This window comes from Pleurodeles waltl, chromosome 6, assembly GCF_031143425.1.
Source record: "Pleurodeles waltl isolate 20211129_DDA chromosome 6, aPleWal1.hap1.20221129, whole genome shotgun sequence".
Lineage (NCBI taxonomy): Eukaryota > Metazoa > Chordata > Amphibia > Caudata > Salamandridae > Pleurodeles > Pleurodeles waltl.
In genome coordinates this window covers 872,516,283-872,539,098 of record NC_090445.1, presented here as the reverse complement: position 1 = coordinate 872,539,098, position 22,816 = coordinate 872,516,283, and the positions used below count along the sequence as shown (strand labels likewise).

At 43.7% G+C, this 22,816-nt stretch overlaps 1 protein-coding gene across 2 annotated transcripts in view; it reads left to right on the top strand.

The window, feature by feature from the left end:
- CRTAC1 (cartilage acidic protein 1) overlaps positions 1–22,816 on the top strand; it is a 1,353,390-nt gene that overhangs the window by 399,880 nt on the left and 930,694 nt on the right. For both annotated transcript variants that reach the window (XM_069239641.1, XM_069239640.1), the window contains exon 3: positions 4,461–4,657. In XM_069239641.1, coding sequence (XP_069095742.1) covers positions 4,461–4,657 — 197 coding nt within the window. The remainder of the gene's footprint in view (positions 1–4,460; positions 4,658–22,816) is intronic.

Genomic DNA, 22,816 nt, shown 5'->3' with positions numbered 1-22,816 from the left:
GATGCCGGACCCAAGAGGAAGGTGGAAAATTGGTGGAAGGATGATGAGGTGAAGGTGTGCAATGTGACAATGGGATGTGTAATGCATAGCGAATGGAAGTGTGAGATACAAAGTGATAAATTGAGGAGAAACATGTCAGTTTGTAATTTCTGGAGACAATAGTTGAAGGAAGAGTGAAAGATTTGCAGCATATGCAAAGATATTTTACGAGTTGTCTGTGAACAGTGGTATTTTGATGACCGGAAGCAAATTAGTTCTACCTTTGGGAATCCGAGATCGTCTGATTCGTTTGGCTCATGAGGGTCATCAGGGTATTAGTAAAATTAAGGAATGTCTTAGGTGCCTGTGTTGGTGGCCTGAATGGCCATTGTGATAGAGAGAATTGTAAGCGACTTTTGTGAGTGCAAAATTAGCGACCAGAATATGAAAGCATGGGCACCACCTTTGCGCTCTCGGGAAATTTCCACTGAGGTTTGGGAAGTGATTGCTCTAGATATAGTATGGCCCATCAGCATGGGCAGCATCTCCAACTATTCAGTTGTTGTCATGAATATGCGTTCCCGATGCCCAGAGGCTGGAATAACGAATGAGATAAACACTGCAGCAGTCATCACATTTTTAACCAAGATACTTGCAAGGGAAGTCAATCCCAGAATGATTCTGATGGGCAATAGATTACAACTGACATTTAAAGACGTTGAAAAAAGTTCTGGGGGACTAGGACATCACTCATAAAAAATAATGTGCCCTATATCACCCAAAAACAAATGAAATGGTGGAAAGATTAAATAGGACCCTTAAAGAAGCTATTCAGATTGCCAGAAATAACAGAGAAGATTGGCAGAAATAACAAAAGCTGTCAAGAGATGGGTAGAAAAGTACAGGTTTGCACCTCATTCTACTATGAGACAAGTCCTTTTCTGTTACTCAAGAAACATAGGCCATATAGTGTGGTGGATCATCCTTGGATGATAAGGTACAGTAAGGATGAGATGATAGTTTACGAGATGATGAAGAAACCAGAGGCAAGAGAAGTACATTTGCAAAGTGAGAGAAATTAGAGATATGATTGGCACAAGGTGGCTAGTCTTTGCTCATAAAAATGGGTGATGTAGTTAAAATAAAGTTACTAGAAAGAATTTGAGGTATCTCGCAGATCAGCAGGACCTACATTGTGACAAAGGTCTTTCGGGGAGCAGCTAAATTGAATGACGGTCGCATCTTGAATTTCAATTGCTTGGTTGTGGTGAAAAACAGTTAACATTTATGCTTTATTAAAGGGGGAAGATATGTGATGTGTATGTATTTAATTATGCTTTGTTGTTTCCATGAACTCTATGATTGCCATGATAAACTTCTCTTTAGAGAGTTCTAAGTGGAATGTTGATAGTTGAAACAGACTGTAAAAGCCAGTTACATTTGAGACTTTCTGTAGTTTCTTCTTCGCTGCAATAAATCTTATTTTGGCACGTCAATTCTGTGTGAATAAACTCTTCAAGGACCTTTTTCACACTCACCTTTTCATTGTTCACATTGTTTCTGACCTATAATTTTGCTGCAAATGGCAAAGGAATTGTGCAATGCGCTGTAATTTTAGGAATGTCACACAACAAGCAGAACACAAATTTGAGCCAGCATAAGTTACATTTTCCCATAACATAGTGCTTATGTAGTACAATGTGCCCCAATGAATAAGCTCAGATGCAACATCCTATGTTTACTTTGTCAAGAGGTTGCTTAGGAGACCACTGTTGTTGTTATGGGTTGTAGGACTGGTGTACATTACTTATTATGCTGGGTCAGACTTTAGAGGTTTCTATTAGGATACAGGTGGTGCAGTGTCATTGCTCAAATTGCCCTTGTATAAAGCATGTATCACTGGGGTATTTGAAATACTACTTCCCTTTCACAAAACAGGTTATAGATGTTTGTAAGTTATGAGTGGATGAGTGCATTGCTATGTCAGAATCTGCAATGGATAGGATGTATGGTTATTACTATTGTGCCCCAAACCAAATTGCCACAGTATTTAAAACACAATTGCAATGAAAATATACACCTTACCTTGGATTGTATGGCACGGTAAGTGGATTAATATTTGGTGTGGGCTACTGCCCGCCTCAAAGAATAATGACACTAACCTGTCCGGGTTAACCATCCAGAGAGGTTCACTCGTCAGCTCGGTACTTTTCATGCTTTGGCCCTAACAAGATTTCTTCATCCAGCCTCATTCTCTAAATCATAAGAGCTCAGAATCCTCCAGGGGGCAAGGATGCAGCCTTTGACCAATGAGAAGTTCCACACGGCTGATACCTTCTTACTGAAACTGATTTGCAGCTACGGAGATGATCCAAGTGGGAGGAGCCCATTTCTTCAGCCTAGCGAACTCTCGCCTTGGCCGTATTAGTTTGCATGGTTAGTCCAAGTCCTCTTGAGGTCTTGAAAATCCAAAATGTTCCTAAGTCCAGTTGCTGCTGGGAGCTTCATGGAAAAGGCCTTTTGCACACTGTTGTGTCCCTGTAGACTCACAGGAACCCAGCCAACTAACCCTTGGAGCACTTCTTTGCAATGCCTACAAGGGGGCACAGGTCCACCCCTTCAGGTCTCCTCACAGAAGGTGCAGCCCTTCTGTTCTTCCACAGGTTCAGAAAGTGTTCTTAGAAGGTTACAACATTTATGATTGGAAGTAGCTAGTGATTGAGGGTTACTCCTGGCCCTTCCTTAACCAATGGGGTAAAAGTTCCTGGGGCAACTCTATCCCTACATTTGCAGCAGTTCCTGTTTGCCTTACTGCAAACAGTTCCACAATGCACCTTGCTCCTAAAATCCAAGATGAGTGAACCCTTCCTTCCTTTGCAAAACGTGTGTTCTCACTCAGAGCATCAGAGCACATTTGTGGCCAGGGATATGAGCAGTCTGTGGTCACTCAACAGTTCTAGGGGCAACTCCCCTCCCACTAGGTGTGGAACATTGTTGGGGAACAAAGATACGAACCTCAACTGTCATGCACCCCCAGCTCCAATGCTTGTCCTCCTACTCACAGAAAGTCACAGGCTGTAATAGCATCTGTAACTGCAGCTTGGAATACTAGTGCAGAGATAGATGAAGGCCCGTGCTTATTTTGTCATCTGTGGTAACTTCTGTTTCAGGCTCCCATTCCTACCTGTTTATCCATAGGTGAATCATTCTAAATGCAAGAACTTGTGCACTCTTCACTAGCAACTTGTAGCTCCACCCTGAAAGAACATGCTGGGCCCTCTCCTTTGCATGGGCACTGTCAGGGGGATGTCTATAGAATGCAACATGAAGGACCTTCATGTATGGATGATGACAGCAATTGGACCCTAAAAAGCAGCACTTATCCTTAAACCTGGTGAGGTAATTCAGATTGCAGGGTTAGCGACCTTGGCACCTGTTCTGTGTCTCTTGTTCAGTGGTTATATCAGGCATCTTATAATGTTACCAAAGCTTACTCAAATTGCTCGTAAAACATGAGCTACTTTTGATAGCATTGTTCTGACAGAACAAATAAAAGGGGGAGGAGATGGACAGTCAGAATATCAACTTCATTCAGGTGTTAAGAGTGGCCTTGGCCTTGCCTGAGGTCTTCTTCAAGGACAAGCTTCTTTGGAAGCCACAGGTGGTCTTCCAGCCTGGTGTGATCCAGAGACGTTAGCACAAGGTGGGTTTCCTTGTTCCATTGCTAATATTCTTGCAGGGACAAGGGGGACCGGTATCCCAAGCCCATCCTGTATAACATGTCCTCCTACTTTATTGGGACTTTACATACATCAAGGAGCTACTAGACAGGGGTGTAATAATCATTTATATATGCCGTAGCATGCTACGCACACATACACATTCCCACTCTGAGGGGGCTTAGGAGTTCCAATTTCCAGGAACCTCTTAGAGGAAGACATGCCCTGAACCCCCCCACGGGTATTTATCACCTACCACCAACTGTTGCCTATGTCATGTCTTGGAAACGAGGAAGATAATCACCAATGCTGAAGGAAGGGAGGTTCTATTTTTGGTGAACTCCCTTTTTGCCTTCTGGATGTAAGTATGCAGTTTAAAGACATGTAGAGTACTTATCAGGTGACTTGCAACTTGAAGTTTCTTTGCAGCAAAATACCCTGGGTCAACCAGAAATATTGAAATATTTGGTAGGGCACCACAAGGCTACTGCAGCAGTGGTTTCTGACCTTACAAGCAAGCTGACATCAGTACTTAAAATGCGTAATGTAATGACATCAGTGTTGTTTGTTATCCAGGGCTGCTTTTTAGGTTATGTTGTTTGTTTTTTAGATTATTTTCATGGGAGTAATTATTATTAGCTACATTACATGTGAGACTGTTTGCTTCAGAAACTCCCTATCGCAAAGGCAATAAATTAGATTTCTCTGTGATTGATAATAGTTTGAGACCTATATAGCTGAATTAAAGTTATCTTTTTCCAGATATAACGGGGCCAACTTGGTGCTGAAATATGACAAACAAAAGAAGCGACTTGTCAACATTGCTGTAGATGAGCGAAGCTCTCCATACTATGCCCTGCGGGACCGGCAGGGAAATGCCATTGGTGTGGCTGCTTGTGACATTGATGGAGATGGCAGAGAAGAAATTTACTTCCTTAACACCAACAACGCATTTTCAGGTATGAAGCTGAGGGTCTATTCCTGTGCATTGTGGTCAAGGAGCAGTGAAGCTCAGAAAATAGTTTCTCTTGATCTCCAAATGTTTACGTACGACCTGTTCTCCTTCACTGGCCTGATCTTCCTATGGCCTTAGGCAAACCGTTCCAATTACATGACACATAAAAGACTGATTCATTAGTAATCCATTATCAATGGACTCTTAATGATCTGAAAAATAACAAACCCTAAATATTGGCTACTAAACTCTTCCTTTTACACAAGAACCAGACTAGAACCTGGTTCATAGCACATTGTAGCTCGCCTGACAATATTATTTTGTATGTGTGTGTTTTTTATTTTTTACAAAATACATTTTAACATCCAATTCAGTCTTGGAAAGTATGAATTAACTAAAGCTTTCAGCCGTAGGCACAATAGGTCAGTTAAAAAACAGCATTGACAACATGCTGATGCACTCGTTTGTGTTTCTGGATCAGAGACTGTTGGTTCTATTTTGATATCAGTATTGAATTAAAATTAAAGGCGAGGTTGCAATGTCAGTGTGAGGAATATCTAAATAAATCAGACTGTTTAATGACAGGAGAACGTGTTCCCATAAAAGATTTGCAGGGATGCACCAATAAAAATAGGGTGGAAAGAGGAGAATAACAATTGTTTATTTTTATGGTAAAAGTATTTCAACATGATCTGTGCCCAATATAGATCAGGTGCAATTTCCTGTTGTAAAACATTTTGATTATGAATTGAAGTTTGGAAACTGAAAACGATCAATACAGTTGCTCCGTGGTTTAGTTTCACTTCAATTCCCTGGCAGCTAAGTGTAAGAAGTATGTGTTTCTCTTGGTTTTCATCCAATTTTTTGATCCATCTTCCCTCTTCCCCCAAACCTTGACTTTGTCAGCAAAGTTGACGGAGAGAATATACTTTGACCTTGGGAAGGTTTTTAAAAGGTGGACAGGTCATTGTGGATTTCTACATTGCTGTCCATGGTAGCATAAGACTCATCCGTGAGACTTTATTATGGCCCTGGTAGTCCAGTTTTAATTTTAATGAGGATTGGTGTTGCGCTGTTTTGTTCCGATTTCTAATTAGATTGAATCATAACCTTTTCTAGGCTACTGCCTTTACCGTAGAAAAGGAAGTTCCACTGTTTTGATATTTCCAGTGCAGAGTTTTTGTGGAGCTAGAGCTAAAGTGTTTTGCTTGCTTCATTGAATTATCAAGTCTCAAGGATAGATGTTTTTGTATTGGATATTCATAGATCTGTGAGATGTGGAATTCAATCACTAATGATGGGTGACATCATGAAGAAATGTATACTTCCAACTGGGTTATTTGCTACCGTTTGAACGGATTTAATGGATTTGTGATGTTCGTAATGGTGAGGCATCGCCTGGAATGTTTGCGTTTTTTTCGTGATCGCCATTTTCATGCAGTTTTTTTAGGGTTGATTGTTCGTCTTGCCCTGCATTGGAGTTACACTAGAGTACCAGGGGACAGTGTATATGGTGTATCTATTTTCTGTCTTGTCTTTCTCTGCTGCATACCTTTATAGATCTCTTGCATTTTTCGATGTGAATGTGTAAGGAGAACTAGTGGATGAGAAGTATAAACAAGGATACAATACATGATGTCCAGAATTTATCCTCCGAGTACTGCTCTAGTTGTTTTAAGAGAAGTGTGAAAGTGACAGTATTGATTTTGGCACGGGTTGGCACAGTAGGTGGTTGAGAATAATCCACATTCTCTAGTTTGACTCCATATATGGAAATATTCCTCTATAAATAATAAATAAATGGCCAGACCCAATACCCCCTTGCCATGATATGGACTACATACAACATGCACATTGCAATGGACTTTCTCCTTAGAGCAATGCAATGTGATTCAATACAATACGGGTGGGTGTTTACCTAGTTTAGAGCTAACCTGTTTACAGCTGGCGAGTTCGCGCCTCAGTAGATGTGTCTGCGGAATCGCTCACCACATCTGCTTCAAAATTAGTAAAATACTCTTCCTAATCAATCTCCTAATGCTCTGGCCTAGAGGACCATCTGCCAGTACTAAGGAATGTCTTACTCTTTCCAAGAGCTGCACGCCATTATACTAATGCATACATCAGCAAACAGCGACCATATAGCACGGAAATACAATTGTGATGCGGTTTCTGTAAAATGAAGGTACTTCAGATTAAATGATTCTGTCTTCGTGTGCCCATGATTTTCCTTGGGCTTCTGCACGAAACTTGCTTTGCCCCACAATTCACTGGCAGCTAAGTGGAAGAGGAATGCGTTTCTCTTGGTTTTCGTGCAGGCCTGGAGGATCAGTGTTGAGTGGCGTGTCTAGCTCTCTTGGGTGCGGCGAGAGCTCGCTCGCAGCGACACGTGTGCCTGTGAGGGAGCTCTCTGTGACCGGCTGCTCTCTGTGCATTCCTCCTACCCCGACCTTCCCTGGATTTGAGGGATGTCTGAGGTTTAGTTAATTTTGCAGCTGAGTGATTCAATTGATTCATTGACAGGCTGATGCAGGAGGGAATCTGAGACACGTCTGCTGAAACGTTAAGCTCAGGCGCACAGTCATTCCTCCACCTGTCTGCAAATACTGTGCATACATACCTCCTTTAAAGGGCCAGCAACCTTTGTCTCTAGAATGATCTGCGGATTTGTACGCGTTTAACATTATATAATTAGTACGCTGTGCACAGTGGTTTCACAGGGTGTGAATTTAGCATACACGAAAGGGCCTGTGGACTATACAAATTAGTCTTTTCACTAATGAAAAATTACACCTTGCATCCACGAAACCCCCAAATATAATGCATTTGGAATAATGTAATTACGTCTTAATCGTGAATTGCCCGGGGTAACCATCACTTTTAAGAATATAACTTCTGCTTCCTATCTCTTCAATTCTTTTTTAAACCGTTTGCTTTAACACGCTGTGTATTACTCACACGTTCAAGTCCCACGACTTTAAAATATTAATCTGGATTTACTTTTTTTACTTCTCTGTGGCCCTTTAGTAGCACTTGAATAAACCACACAAACCTGACTTCTCTGTAAAAGCAAGAGTATTCAGCATAAAATATGTTAAATATGTTGTACTGTTTTAGGTATATTGGTAAAATGATCATAATAATATAAACAAATAAAAATAGTAAATCACTGAAAATTACATTGGAAATATTGATTAATTAAAGGACTAGATTTGCTCTTCGCTACCATTGGGATCATCGTATGCTCGTGAACGCCATTCATTAAGTCCGACAAAATACCCTTTAGAATCAGTCCTACAAACGATTAGGGACTTTTAGAAAAGCTTGGATTCAACTCCAAAGGGCGGTTAAATAACTTGTTTTTCTTGGAACGAAGGAAAATATTCTGAATTGTGATCTTGTTAAAACGTCATTTGTGGCGAGAGGGTGGTCCGACCTTGAGGTAATTTCACGCTAGCTCTTACAACAAACACCTGCCATAATACCGAAGCTAAAGTTCGCACTATAACAGATGAGTGTAACAGCCCCTTTGCCTGCGCTTGACACTCACTTGTCAGTGTGTGTGTATGTTTGAGTATTCATCCAGCATGCTCTTTGCTCTGCTGTCAGGCTACAGGGTTGCCTCCAGGTTTTGTGCCAGGACTCTTCCCTTAGGCTTCTGCAGACATGCTATATACAGGGGTGGCTCCTCCATTAGGGCGGAGGAGCGTCGCCCCCCAGCCAGCAGCAGAAGCCGCAAACCTTACAGAATGAAAGGATAAAAAACTAGTTTATTATCCTTTCATTCTGAAAGAGGCAGGGCCATGGGGGTAAATAGCAGCAGCACTCCCCCTCAGAGTGCATGTGTGTTTGGCCGGCCGTCTCAGACTGGCCAAACACACATGCGCAGAAGGCTCTCTTCAGCCCAGCATCACAGTTGACGGGCTGGAGAGAACCTGCACAGGCTCACAATCTGCCTGGGAGCACACTGGCTGGGTGCTCCCAGCTAATCCTGACGCTTCTCTGAGCAGCATCTGGATTGGCCGCTGGGCAGGCTGGGAGCTTGTGCCTGCAGCGACAATGGAAAGGAGAGCGGCGCGGATCAGAGGATCAGGTAAGTTTTTAGAAAAAAACTGTACGTTTCTTAAATATACCCCGTGCTCAGCCTCCCTAACCACCCTCATGCTGCCTGCCCCTTTTTAGCACTGCGAGCCACGACTGGCTATATCATCAGACACAATGCTGCTTTTTATGTACCTGCGTTAGTATAATACATACTACCATTTGTAAAGGGTGCTCATATTTCATTGTTTTGGAGTTTGGACGCCTGTTATGGTGCTGGGATTGAACCCAGTCAAGATGATCTGCTGGCATTGTATCTACTCGATTATCATATTGTTTAGCGGTGTCATATTGGATAGTGGCTGGCAAGATTAGGCTAGACTAATGCATGATTATAATGAAAAGTGTTGAATGAGATCCGGTTATGGATCAGTGTTGTGCATTAGGTGGATAGATTTGAGCTCCAAACAACTTTGCTTTTTGCGTCATTCTGCTCAGGCACACAGTTGCCCATTGCTCAGATTACCTGGCAGTAGAGTTCAGAAGCATCTTTCCTGATTGTGCCTTTACTGCATTGCTGTGTGTGAGTGGGTATGGACTTTGTAAATTAACTTCTAAATGGTTGATATGTGTAATGGTGAGAGAAGATGAATGTGCTTTTGAAGTGACAAATGTTTAGTCAACTGTGGATTGGACGTGTGCTGTGCACATATAATGATGTTGGGGTTTGAACATAATGCATACTGTTGATGCAGAATTAGGTATAACTAAGGCTTGATATGAAAGTGGGGCTGATGCTTTGCCAACCACATATGGCTCCGACCAGTGTTTTCCACACAATGGTGCTAAGGGTTGGATCATTTATGTATTGTTGATAACGGGAGTGGAAAAAAATGTGTAAATTGATATGGGTAAGCTGTTGGAATCACCAATGCCTAGTCAACTATATCCCTTGTGAGCTGTGATGCACATTATGGTGCTAGGAATTGTATGTTATGGTACATTGGTGTGGGGGAAAATATGAATTAAGGTTGTTAATATCTGAATTAAAATAATACTGCTTATAGCCAACAGTGTACTTGGGAGTATGTTGTTCAATAATGGTGATGGAGGCTTATATCATATTTCTACTAGTGACATAGGTTGTACTTAACCGTAGTATATTTATATATGCACTCTTGTATGTAGGGGATATTCTCCAATATGTTTTGTTGGGTATAATGTGATGCTTTAAGTGTAGAGTAGACTGAGAAAGCAATTCAGATTTCACCTTTATAGATATATCCTTTTGACTTGGGCTTCTCTACATGGTCACCCCAAATTTTTGCCTTCCTTTTCAGAGCCCGTTTATGTTGGTTTTTAGGAGTCCGTGTACAATTTCCCTGCTAACCAGTGGGAAAATGTATGTGGTCTCATGAAAACATGGCACAATTGTCCTACACCTGGCTGGTACATTTAATTTACTTATAAGTACCTAGTATATTGTCTTACCTATACCCCAGGCCTGAAAAGCACATGCTACTACTGGGTAGCAGCACTCATTGTGGCACCCACTAAAGTAGTCTATTAAAACATTCCACAGGCCTTCCACTGCAGCTTATAGTAGAGTTTTAAACTCCCATTTCGACCCTTGAAGAATAAAGCTTTTACCAAGCATATACCTTCCCTTTTAATACTTATATGTCACCCTAAGGCAGGTCCTAAAGGCTCATTGGACAGGGAGCATGGCATTTAAAAAGAATGACCTGTGGATTCAAGTATAACATGTCCTGGCAGGGAGAAAGTCCTATAGTCTTTTATCACTGCGATAAGGCCACCTCTCCCATAGATTAAAACTAGGTTATCTTATTACACTTAGTAAGTGCTAACCTTCGTTTGGGAGCAAATAGGGGTATGATGTTTACACACAAAGTCAGATTTTAAGTTACTTTTCTGAAAATGCCACTTTTTGAAAGTTGCCATTTGTCGGCCTGAACCCAAATATGTCTTTCTGCCTGTGTCCAGTGTCACATGACTGTGAACGGCTGATGGCTGTGCTTTTCTGAGTTGTGAACTGCTTCCAGACAGCTGGACAAAGGATGCTTAGGTGTTAGGGTAGAGGGTCTTCCTGACAGAATGGCTGAGGAGGAACAGCACCCTGCACTGAGTATACTTCAAAGGACTGGGCCCTGACTGCAGCACACTCAAACCTGACAGCAGGCCTGCCCTTGTCTTTGTTACCCTAGAGAGTTCAGAGTCAAACTTAAGGGATGGGGGAAGAACTGACCACAACCAGTTTTGTGGTAGATCAGGGAAATTCCCTACATAAAGGCAGTCACCATGTAGAAATGGGGCCTTCAAAACCCCTCATCAGAACACTCCTAGACCTGTGAAAGATTCCTAAGAGGGGGCCGCCTGCTATCTGAGGAAGAGGGACCGTGCTGCAGACTGAAGAAAGGATTGGACCTGCTTGCCTTATACCCACCTACACAGTGTGACTCCAAGGGTCATTTAGCTGACCTCCTTTGTGAGTTACAGGAACACAGCAAGCTCCCAGAGGCCTCCCTGCAACTGCCTGGCTGACCTGCACCAACTATACCTGCCTGAGCCCTGCTGCTGGCTGCTAGATTGAGTCCTGAGCCTATGGAGGTGCCCCCAGGTCCTGTACCTTGGCTGGCATGAGTAAGAACTCCTCCTGAAGAAAAGTTGAAGTTAGAAAGGTTTTGTGCTCCTTGCGACCGCAAAGCGATCTCTTTACTCCGAGAATTGACTGCTCTTGACTACAGCCAATGGGAAGCTCCAGCTGGAACAGCACTTTGCGCCAACAGTGACTGAATACTATGATCGACCAATGTGAAGCACCAGGGACTATGGATCTTCGTACTACATCAACAGCCATCCCGACGTTGAACATGCTCTTTACACCAACAGCCACCTCATTGCATCCCACCAATGAGAATGGAAGTCCTTGAGCCATATTTCAAAAGTTAACTGTTAAGCGGGACTAACCCTGTCCCTGTATCCAAACCGTGCTCCATTGCGGTCAATCTGAACTTGTGACTTTACCCTGGTTTGGCCACTGGTGTAGTGTGACTAGATAACCAAGAGCGGCACTTTGTTCTTCATGGTGCTATTTGACCTAAAACGTTAAAAAGCTCATATTTCCAGTTCTACGGATTAGATTTTCATGTTGTTTTGTTCTCATTTTATTAATTTTTGTTTATTGCTCATCTTGTTGTGCTCTCGCTATGATAATGTTTGTGTATTGCATACATACCTTAAACACTCCATCTAAACATAGCCTGACTGTTTTGTGCCACGCCACCAGAGGGATAAGGATAGGTTAATTTAGCTCAGCCTGACGAGGACTGTGATTATTACTTGAGTGGAGCTCTCACCCTACCTCAACTAAAATGCCCTTTTTTTTTTTTTTTTTTTTAAACATAACCCTAAGCTTTTTTCAGGTAGAGATGTTAAACTAATCCTGAATAACTAGAATCAATATCAATCAATCAATACAGCATTTGTCACCTTTGGGGGTATCTGGGCACTCCATCCAACAGCCAGGACTTGAGTTTCTTTCTGAAGTCTACCCGGGACCCCACATGTGGAGTGTGCAGTTTGTTCAAGGCCTTGGAGGCGATGTAGGAGATGAAGTGGCCCGAAGCGGCTGTGACGAATGCAGGGGGTGTGGGTGAGGGCAAGAGAGGAGCAGTGCAGCTTTCTTGAGGGTAGATTGAAGTTCAGTTGATGGTTGATGTAGGACAGTCCTGGATTGTGTAGAGCTTTGTAGGCATGTGTGAGGATCGTGAACTGGAATCTCTTCTGGATCTGGCACCAGTGGAGGTTTCTGAGGTGGGGGGAGATAGGGGTCAGTTTGAGGAGGTCCAGGATGAGTCTGGCTGCTGCATACTGTATGATCTGTAGTCTTGTGAGGAGCTGGGAGGAGGTCCCTGCGTAGCGGGCATAGTCGAGGTGGCTGGTGTCGAGGGCCTGGGTGACCGTTTTCTGATGTGGATTGGTATTCATCTGAAGATTTTGTGGAGCGTGCGAAGGCCGTGGAAGCAGGAGGAGGTGACTGTGTTGATGTGTCGTTTCATGACCAATTTGTTGTCGAGGGTGATGTCTAGGTTGCACGCCTGGTCTGTGGGTGCTTTTTCTGAAGATCAGTACTTCTGTCTTGTCAGAGTTGAGTTTGAGGCAGTTGTCTCTCATTCAATTTTCTACGTTGGTCATGGCGTTGCAGAAGTTGTTTTTGACGTTGGAGGGCTCCATGGTGAGCGTTAGGATTAGCTGAGTGTCATCAGCATAGGAGTTTATGTTGAGTCAGTGAGAACCGATGATGTCTGTGAGGGGGTAATGTAGGTGTTAAACAGGGTGGGGCTGATGCACTTGGGTAACGCCGCATATGATGTCCATGAGTTTGGAGGTGAAGGGAGGCAGCTGGATGCTCTGTGTGTGACCTGTAAGGAAAGAGGCGATCCACTTGAAGGTGTTTTGCTGTATGCCGATGTTGTAAAGTCTGTTGATGAGGATGTGGTGGGAGATGGTGTTTAACGCAGCAGAGATGTTAAGGAGGATCAGGACCACAGTTTCGTCACAGTCAAGGAGACATCTGTAGTAGCGACCATAGCAGTCTCAGTGCTGTGGGTGGCACAGAAACCTGATTGTGAGTTTTCAAGTGATTTTGTTCTAGGTGTTCGGTGAGTTGTTGGTTAATGGCTTTCTTTGGCCAGGTAGGGGAGCAGGGAAATTGGTCAATTTTTTAGATCGCTGGGGGTCAGCAGAGGGTTTCATTAGGAGGGGTCTGACTTCTGTGTGTTTCCAACTTTCCAGGAAGCCTGTAATGGAAATGGGGGTGTTGATGATGCTGGTGAGTTCGATCTGTTTGGAATGGTTCTGAACTTGGTGAGGTCAGAGGTCAGTAGGCGTGCCGGAGTGAATAGAAGACATGCTGACCATGGTGGTCTGGGCGGTGGGCTGAGACCATGTGGTGATAATTTGGCTGATGTGCATTGGTTGTTTGAGGCTGAGAGATGTGGGTTGGGAATCAAAATGATTGTAGATGGAGGCAAACTTGGTGTGGAAGTATTCCAAGAGAGAGTGACCGAGTTCTTGGGAGGGGTGAATGGTATTCTCTGTGGCTGTTAGGGGCTAGAATTCCTTGACTATTTTTAAGCGGTCCGTCATGTGGTTGGCCCCCGTATCAATGCGGGCTGTGATGACTGCTTTCTTGGCTTCCTTGATGCATAGGTGGTAGTTGCTGAGTGCTGCTTTGTAAGCAGCTTTGTTGGAGAGGTTCTTTGTGGCGCACCATTTTTTCTCGAGTCGGTAGCAGTTATGCTTGATGGTTCTTACCCTTGGGGAGTACCAGCTGGTGCTTTTTGAGGGTTTGCATTTTTTTTGCTGGTTTCAATGGGACGACTCTGTTGATGCTGTTGGTGATTCATGCAGAGAAGTTCTGGGAGGCTTGGTCAAGGTCCGATAATACTGCAGATTGGAGGGTGCTGAGGGGTCTCTATCCACTGTGTCTCGGTTACTTTGCTCCAGCTGCTTTGGGAGGCGGTGTAATGCTTGAAGATGGCATGAGTAGCATCCGAGATCATAAAGTGCGCGGTCAGCCCAGTGGAGGGCTTTGAAGTGGCTGAATTTGAATCTTCCACTGGCAGTGAATATGGAGTTGAGTGTGTGACTGTCATGGTGTGTGGGTTCGGTGGCCAGTTGAGTGAGGCCAATGTTGCTCAGGTTTTCAATGAGGGTTGGTGGAGTTGGTGTCATTGGGTTGTTGACATGGAAATTGAGGTCACCCATTATGATGTAGTGGTAGGAGTTGATGGCTAGTGGAGCGATGAGGTTAGAGATGGTGTTGCAGAAGGCTGACTGGGGTCTTGGGGTTCTACATACAATGGCACCTCTTATTGTGGTCTTTGCATTGTTCTATGGTTGGAAGTTGAGGTGTACAATGAGGCATGGGGTTGTCGGTAACGGTGCATCGGATGGTTTCCTTGAAAATGATGGCGATGCCCCTGCCAAGTTTGTTGTGGCAGTCTAGGTGTACCATCTTGTAGCCATCAGGAGTTATGGTGGCGATGTCGGTGTTCGAGGAGGGGTTGAGCCACGTTTTGGTGATGAAGGCCACATCAAAGGAGAGGGTAGTGATGATGTCTCAGATTTCCCAGGTTTGCTTGCAGAAGGAACGAGCATTGAGCAGGATGCATTGGAGTGGTACCCGGTTGTTAGTGGTCTTGGGGGCATAAGTGGGGCGGGATTCCGTGTGGGCTGGCTGACTTGTGTTAAATGGAAGTGGCAACGGGCAGGTGAAAGGTCCTTTAGTTGATTGTGGGGAGGACATGTGGCAGCAGTTGTTCTGGTGGCCAGGGTCACGGGTAAGGAGCTCCTTGGCAGTGTAGCAGCAGATGTCAGGAGGGCACTGGGCGCAGTTCAGATGTGGATGGGCACAAACAGGCTTGCCCTTGGTGCGCCAGCAGCTTCTGCTGCATGCGTCCACTGCGCGGCCATATTGCAGCCTCCATTAGGAAGGTCCTAGAGAAAGGGGCTGGGTGGCAGGAAATACCGAGAGGAGGGAAATGGCGGGAAGAGAGGAGAAGGAGCAGGAAAGGCAAACTAGAGGGCAAAACAATGAGTAGAAGAGAAAGAAAAGGAGCTAAAAAATGAGCAAAAGAGAGGAAAAAACGAGTAGAAGATGGAGAAAAAGCAGCAGAAAACAAACAGAAGAGAGATGCAAGGGCCAAAAAACAGACCAGAGCAAAAAAAAAGCAGAAAAATAAGCAGAAGAGAGCAAAAAGAGCAGAAAAACGAACCGATGGGAGAGAGCAAGAGGGGCAGAAAAACAAGCAGAAGAGGAAAAAGAGCAGAAAAGCAAGGCGAGGAGGGAAATGAGTAGAATGGGGAGAAAAAGGGGCAGAGAAATGAGCAAGAGAGATAAAGGAGCGGAAAAACGAGTAGAAAAGAGAAAAAGGAGCAGAAAATCAAGCAGAAGAGCGAGAGCAGAAGAGAGAAAAAGGGTCCTAAAAACCAGCAGAAGAGGGAGAAAACGGAACAGAAAAACGAGCAAGAGTGAAGCAGTGGATGCACAAATCAAGGCAGCAAAGGATAGTTGTGGGCAAGCTGGACAGGAGACTATTGCAGAGGGTGCAGGCACGAGAACCTTCTCAATCGAGTGGTGCTGCGACCTCCATTAAGTAGGTCCTGGGGGAGGGGTGGTGCTGGGTGTCAGGAGGTGGGAAACGGTGGGAGGAAGGAAATGACAGTAAGAAAGGAAAAGGAACAGAAAAGGCAAGTTAGGGGGCAAAAATGAGTAGAAGAGAGATAAAAGGAGTGGAAAAACGAACAGAAGAGCCTGAAAAAGGAGCTGAAAATTGAGAGAAAAAGGTAGAGAAAACGGGTGGAAGAGAGGAAAAAAGGCAGAAAACTGAACTGAACAAAATAGCAGAAAAGAGAAAAAGGAGCAGAAAAAACAAGAAGATGGGAAAAATGAGCAGAAAAACTAGCGCAACAAAGAGAAAAACAGCAGAGGCACAAGCCAAGGCAGCAGAAAATAGTTGCGGGCAAGCTGGAGAGGAGACTATCACAGGGGGAGCTGGCATGAGAACCTGATGGAGGATGTTGGCACGTTGCCTGCCCTTTCGCATGAAGAAAAAAGAGGTGGAAACGTTGGGTTTCTCCTTTCATTGTAATTCTTGGATGCATAAAGTGTTAATAAAAATGTCCTGGATTGTGTCCCTGCGGCTGATGAGGCTTTGAGATCTGTCTCACTTTTAAATATAAGTTCTTTGGATGGCTGAGATGTTGAAGTAATGATTGTGTAGAGTGGGTTTGCAGTGATCCTTAAGAAAATGGAGGATAGGAATGGTTCCATAAATAGAACAGGGGAGCAGGCCGGCAAAGGATATGACAGACAGTAGCATTGATGACATGTAGAGAAAGCTGCAATGCAATTTGAACATCCCATTACCAGTGGCATATTTAAGTGATATATAAAGTTGACTCCACTGCAAAATAAATAGAATTGAATAGAAAATAAGCTATGAGAAAGTACTGACGATGTTGTTAGGATCAATTAATATTGCCGAGTCTCTCAAATAGCTTCAGTATAATGATCAAAGTATATATAAGTATCAATAGGTATATATTGCATTGAACAATGGTTAGTGGGATTTGATTGGTATTATGGAGAGTCTGTTTGTATATTGGTCTTGACCTGCAGCTATATGGTTTTAGTTTCTATTTTTACTTACTGTTCGGGTTTATGATACTATTTGGTAGAAAAACAATAAATGTAAATGTTTGCCCACAGGGCCGTTAGCAGTGACCAAAGCTTTCTCACTACCCCGGTACCTGTGTTGAGTAAAGATATATCTGCTCATTGACAGAACAAGTCCTACCCAGATGGAATTTACCAGGAATTCTTGAGAGAGTTTAGTTGAGGTGCAACGCTATAGACAGATAATATATATAGATATTTGCCTTAATTGTATATGCTGAAGTTGTTAGTTTAAGAAGAAGTAATACATTTTTTGAGCTCATAAGAAAGTATATGTGCAGTCAACTCAGAAGCGATTGATCAGTAACTGTGGAAGTTGCACAATTCCTATGAGGGTGCTTATGACGTCCACCAAGGAAGTATTTATCAAGAACATATAGGATCAGGTATGTAATATTTGAGTTCATGAGCAGTGCATAGTGTGTATGCAAATTATAATTCGCTCAGTAAATGAGAACTGGTGAATTTCAGTGTTTTTTAAACATTAGTGCTTCGCTTATTCAAAACTGAACAATAAAGTCACTTTAACCTTAATGTGTTTTTCATTGAATTGCTGTATTTTGTTTTTAACATATGATCTTATTACCATACCCAAGTAGAATGCCACTTTAACTTTGACTTTTGTGAGTGTGTGTATATGATTGTGAGTATATAATTATAATATATAATAATATGAGATGTTTACTATGGGCTAACATTCCTTGAAGCAAAGGGGGTCTGGTGTAGGTCATGCATTTCGACCGGTGTTCCCCTGAAAGAAGTTATCTAACTGAATGCTACAATGAATCTCCTTCCCCTAGCAATCCCTCACTGGCCGAATCTTCCATCATCTTAAGAAATGTATGCTTTTGACACACAGTATCATTGACCGAGGAGACATAATCGCCACTTGAGTAGGCAGTCTAGATTCATGGCTCATACTCTCTCGGAACCCCAGAACATTTCCTCCCAGTCGTGTATTACTTACTTTTATTCACGTACATCCATAGTGCTACCCTTTCTCTAGCAGGACGCGATTTTGGAAGGGAATTTCAATTTAAAATACTTACCTTTATACAATTGGCAGTTAACAATATGAATATATCTCATACATTTCATTTAGATAATCTCAGAATTAATCTTCTCATGTTTTACTTTGCTTGTGATCTCTTCACCTCAAATGTTTATTTTCTTGTTTTGTGCTCTTCACGTCTTCTCTTCTCCTTACGTTATCTTACCCTTGCCTTTATGTCGGTATTTGTTGCCTTTTGCTTTTCTGTTTTCTTCTTTTTAAAATCATATTGTTCGAAGCGGGGATACCGACCTAACTTTTTTTTTTCCGTTTTCTTTCCTTACACGGCAATGCTCCCTTTACCCTTTACTTTTTACTCTCCAAATTCCTTGTCTGCCTGGTCCCTGCTCTCTGATCTGTCTTTTGCAATGGAAATGCCCCTTTTAAACTCCCTGTGGCTATTTTCTTTTAAACTCCCTGTGGCTATTTTCTTTTAAACTCCCTGTGGCTATTTTCTTTTAAACAACGTTTGAAAGCGTATTATATTAAAATATTGAGTATTTGAATTTTTGTTAAGTGTCAGTTTAGTAGTGTTAAATTTTAAAGTGACGATTTTGACTTTTTAAGGTAACATCTAGGCTTATAAAGATAAGTAGGAACACATCATCTTGGGGAAAACCCTGCAATTATTGGTAGCACGGGACTACTAAAGGGGAACTTTTGAGCATTCACATCGAGCCTCATCTCTACCGTAAATGCACCGTCAGAGAAGTACATATTGTCAAAGAAACGCGGATCAATTAAGTTATTTCAAGCCTGGAACTGTATTACCATCAGAAGCCCTCCTTGTGTACATGTCTGCTGGAGGGGAGGAAGAGCTGGTAGTTGCTGACCTTTATTACCACAGCAGCATCATTTGTCCACCCTTATTGCACGATCAGGACAAAGTGATTATCTTGAAAAGACAAACTATCCCAGAAATCAACACTGCAAAGGACAAACCTGCAGAATGGTTCCGGGTTGGTGGTCAGCTTAATTAACACAGCCTAAACTCTGCACTGCCTGTTAATCTTAGTCATGAACCAACTTTAACCCCTTCGCTGCCAGGCCTTTTCCCCCTCCTGTGCCGAGCCTTTTTTTGGCTATTTGGAGCAGTTCGCGCTTAGGCCCTCATAACTTTTTGTTCACATAAGCTACCCATGCCAAATTTGCGTCCTTTTTTTCCAACATCCTAGGGATTCTAGAGGTACCCAGACTTTGTGGGTTCCCCAGAAGGAGGCCAAGAAATTAGCCAAAAAACAGTGAAAATTTCATTTTTTTTAAAAAATTTGGAAAAATGGGCTGCAGAAGAAGGCTTGTGGTTTTTTCCCTGAAAAGGGCATCAACAAAGGGTTTGCGGTGATAAAATCACCAGCTTCCCAGCTTTCAGGAACAGGCAGACTTGAATCAGAAAACCCAATTTTTCAACCCAATTTTGGCATTTTACTGGGACATACCCCATTTTTACGATTTTTTGTGCTTTCAGCCTCCTTCCAGTCAGTGACAGAAATGGGCATGAAACCAACGCTGGATCCCATAAACCGCAACATTTCTGAAAAGTAGACAAAATTCTGAATTCAGCAAGGGGTAATTTGTGTAGATCCTACAAGGGTTTCCTACAGAAAATAGCAACTGAAAAAGAAAAATATTGAAATTGAGGTGAAAAAAACATCAATTTTTCTCTAAGTTTTACTCTGTAACTTTTTCCTGCAATGTCAGATTTTCGAAAGCAATATACCGTTACGTCTGCTGGACTCTTCTGGTTGCGGGGATATATAGGGCTTGTAGGTTCATCAAGAACTCTAGGTACCCAGAGCCAATAAATGACCTGCACCCTGCAGTGGGTTTTCATTCTATGCCGGGTATACAGCAATTCATTTGCTGAAATATAAAGAGTAAAAAATAGCTATCAAGAAAACCTTTGTATTTCCAAAATGGGCACAAGATAAGGTGTTGAGAAGCAGTGGTTATTTGCACATCTCTGAATTCCGGGCTGCCCATACTAGCATGTGAATTACCGGGCATTTCTCAAATAGACGTCTTTTTTACACACTGTCTTACATTTGGAAGGGAAAAATGTAGAGAAAGACAAGGGGCAATAACACTTGTTTTGCTATTCTATGTTCCCCCAAGTCTCCCGATAAAAATGATACCTCACTTGTGTGGGTAGGCCTAGCGCCCGCGACAGGAAACGCACCAAAGCGCAACGTGGACACATCACAGAAAACAGACCTGTTTTTAGCAAAGTGCCTACCTGTAGATTTTGGCCTCTAGCTCAGCCGCCACCTAGGGAAACCTACCAAACCTGTGCATTTCTGAAAACTAGAGACCTAGGGGAATCCAAGATGGGGTGATTTGTGTGGCTCGGACCAGGTTCTGTTACCCAGAATCCTTTGCAAAGCTCAAAAATTGGCTAAAAAAACACATGTTCCTCACATTTCTGTGGCAGAAAGTTCTGGAATCTGAGAGGAGCCACAAATTTCCTTCCACCCAGCGTTCCCCCACGTCTCCCGATAAAAATGATACCTCACTTGTGTGGGTAGGCCTAGCGCCCGCGACAGGAAACACCCCAAAGCGCAATGTGGACACATCACAGAAAACAGACCTGTTTTTAGCAAAGTGCCTACCTGTAGATTTTGGCCTCTAGCTCAGCCGCCACCTAGGGAAACCTACCAAACCTGTGCATTTCTGAAAACTAGAGACCTAGGGGAATCCAAGATGGGGTGATTTGTGTGGCTCGGACCAGGTTCTGTTACCCAGAATCCTTTGCAAAGCTCAAAAATTGGCTAAAAAAACACATGTTCCTCACATTTCTGTGGCAGAAAGTGCTGGAATCTGAGAGGAGCCACAAATGTCCTTCCACCCAGCGTTCCCCCACGTCTCCCGATAAAAATGATACCTCACATGTGTGGGTAGGCCTAGCGCCCGCGACAGGAAACGCCCCAAAGCGCAACGTGGACACATCACAGAAAACAGACCTGTTTTTAGCAAAGTGCCTACCTGTAGATTTTGGCCTGTAGCTCAGCCGCCACCTAGGGAAACCTACCAAACCTGTGCATTTCTGAAAACTAGAGACCTAGGGGAATCCAAGATGGGGTGATTTGTGTGGCTCGGACCAGGTTCTGTTACCCAGAATCCTTTGCAAAGCTCAAAAATTGGCTAAAAAAACACATGTTCCTCACATTTCTGTGGCAGAAAGTTCTGGAATCTGAGAGGAGCCACAAATTTCCTTCCACCCAGCGTTCCCCCACGTCTCCCGATAAAAATGATACCTCACTTGTGTGGGTAGGCCTAGCGCCCGCGACAGGAAACGCCCCAAAGCGCAACGTGGACACATCACAGAAAACAGACCTGTTTTTAGCAAAGTGCCTACCTGTAGATTTTGGCCTCTAGCTCAGCCGCCACCTAGGGAAACCTACCAAACCTGTGCATTTCTGAAAACTAGAGACCTAGGGGAATCCAAGGAGGGGTGACTGGCGGGGCTCGGACCAGGTTCTGTTACCCAGAATCCTTTGCAAACCTCATATTTTGGCTAAAAAAACGCATTTTCCTCACATTTGAGTGACAGAAAGTTCTGGAATCTGAGAGGAGCCACAAATTTCCTTCCACCCAGCGTTCCCCCAAGTCTCCCGATAAAAATGATACCTCACTTGAGTGGGTAGGCCTAGCGCCCGCGACAGGAAACGCCCCAAAGCGCAACGTGGACACCACCAAAATTTTGGAAGAAAACCGAGGTGTTTTTTGCGAAGTGACTACCTGCAGATTTTGGCCTCTAGCTCAGCCGGCACCTAGGGAAACCTACCAAACCTGTACATTTCTGAAAACTAGAGACCTAGGGGAATCCAAGGAGGGGTGACTGGCGGGGCTCGGACCAGGTTCTGTTACCCAGAATCCTTAGCAAAGCTCAAAAATTGGCTAAAAAAACACATGTTCCTCACATTTCTGTGGCAGAAAGTTCTGGAATCTGAGAGGAGCCACAAATTTCCTTCCACCCAGCGTTCCCCCACGTCTCCCGATAAAAATGATACCTCACTTGTGTGGGTAGGCCTAGCGCCCGCGACAGGAAACGCCCCAAAGCGCAACGTGGACACATCACAGAAAACAGACCTGTTTTTAGCAAAGTGCCTACCTGTAGATTTTGGCCTCTAGCTCAGCCGCCACCTAGGGAAACCTACCAAACCTGTGCATTTCTGAAAACTAGAGACCTAGGGGAATCCAAGGAGGGGTGACTGGCGGGGCTCGGACCAGGTTCTGTTACCCAGAATCCTTTGCAAAGCTCAAAAATTGGCTAAAAAAACACATGTTCCTCACATTTCTGTGGCAGAAAGTTCTGGAATCTGAGAGGAGCCACAAATTTCCTTCCACCCAGCGTTCCCCCACGTCTCCCGATAAAAATGATACCTCACTTGTGTGGGTAGGCCTAGCGCCCGCGACAGGAAACGCCCCAAAGCGCAACGTGGACACATCACAGAAAACAGACCTGTTTTTAGCAAAGTGCCTACCTGTAGATTTTGGCCTCTAGCTCAGCCGCCACCTAGGGAAACCTACCAAACCTGTGCATTTCTGAAAACTAGAGACCTAGGGGAATCCAAGGAGGGGTGACTGGCGGGGCTCGGACCAGGTTCTGTTACCCAGAATCCTTTGCAAAGCTCAAAAATTGGCTAAAAAAACACATGTTCCTCACATTTCTGTGGCAGAAAGTTCTGGAATCTGGGAGGAGCCACAAATTTCCTTCCACCCAGCGTTCCCCCAAGTCTCCCGATAAAAATGATACCTCACTTGCGTGGGTAGGCCTAGCGCCCGCGACAGGAAACGCCCCAAAGCGCAAC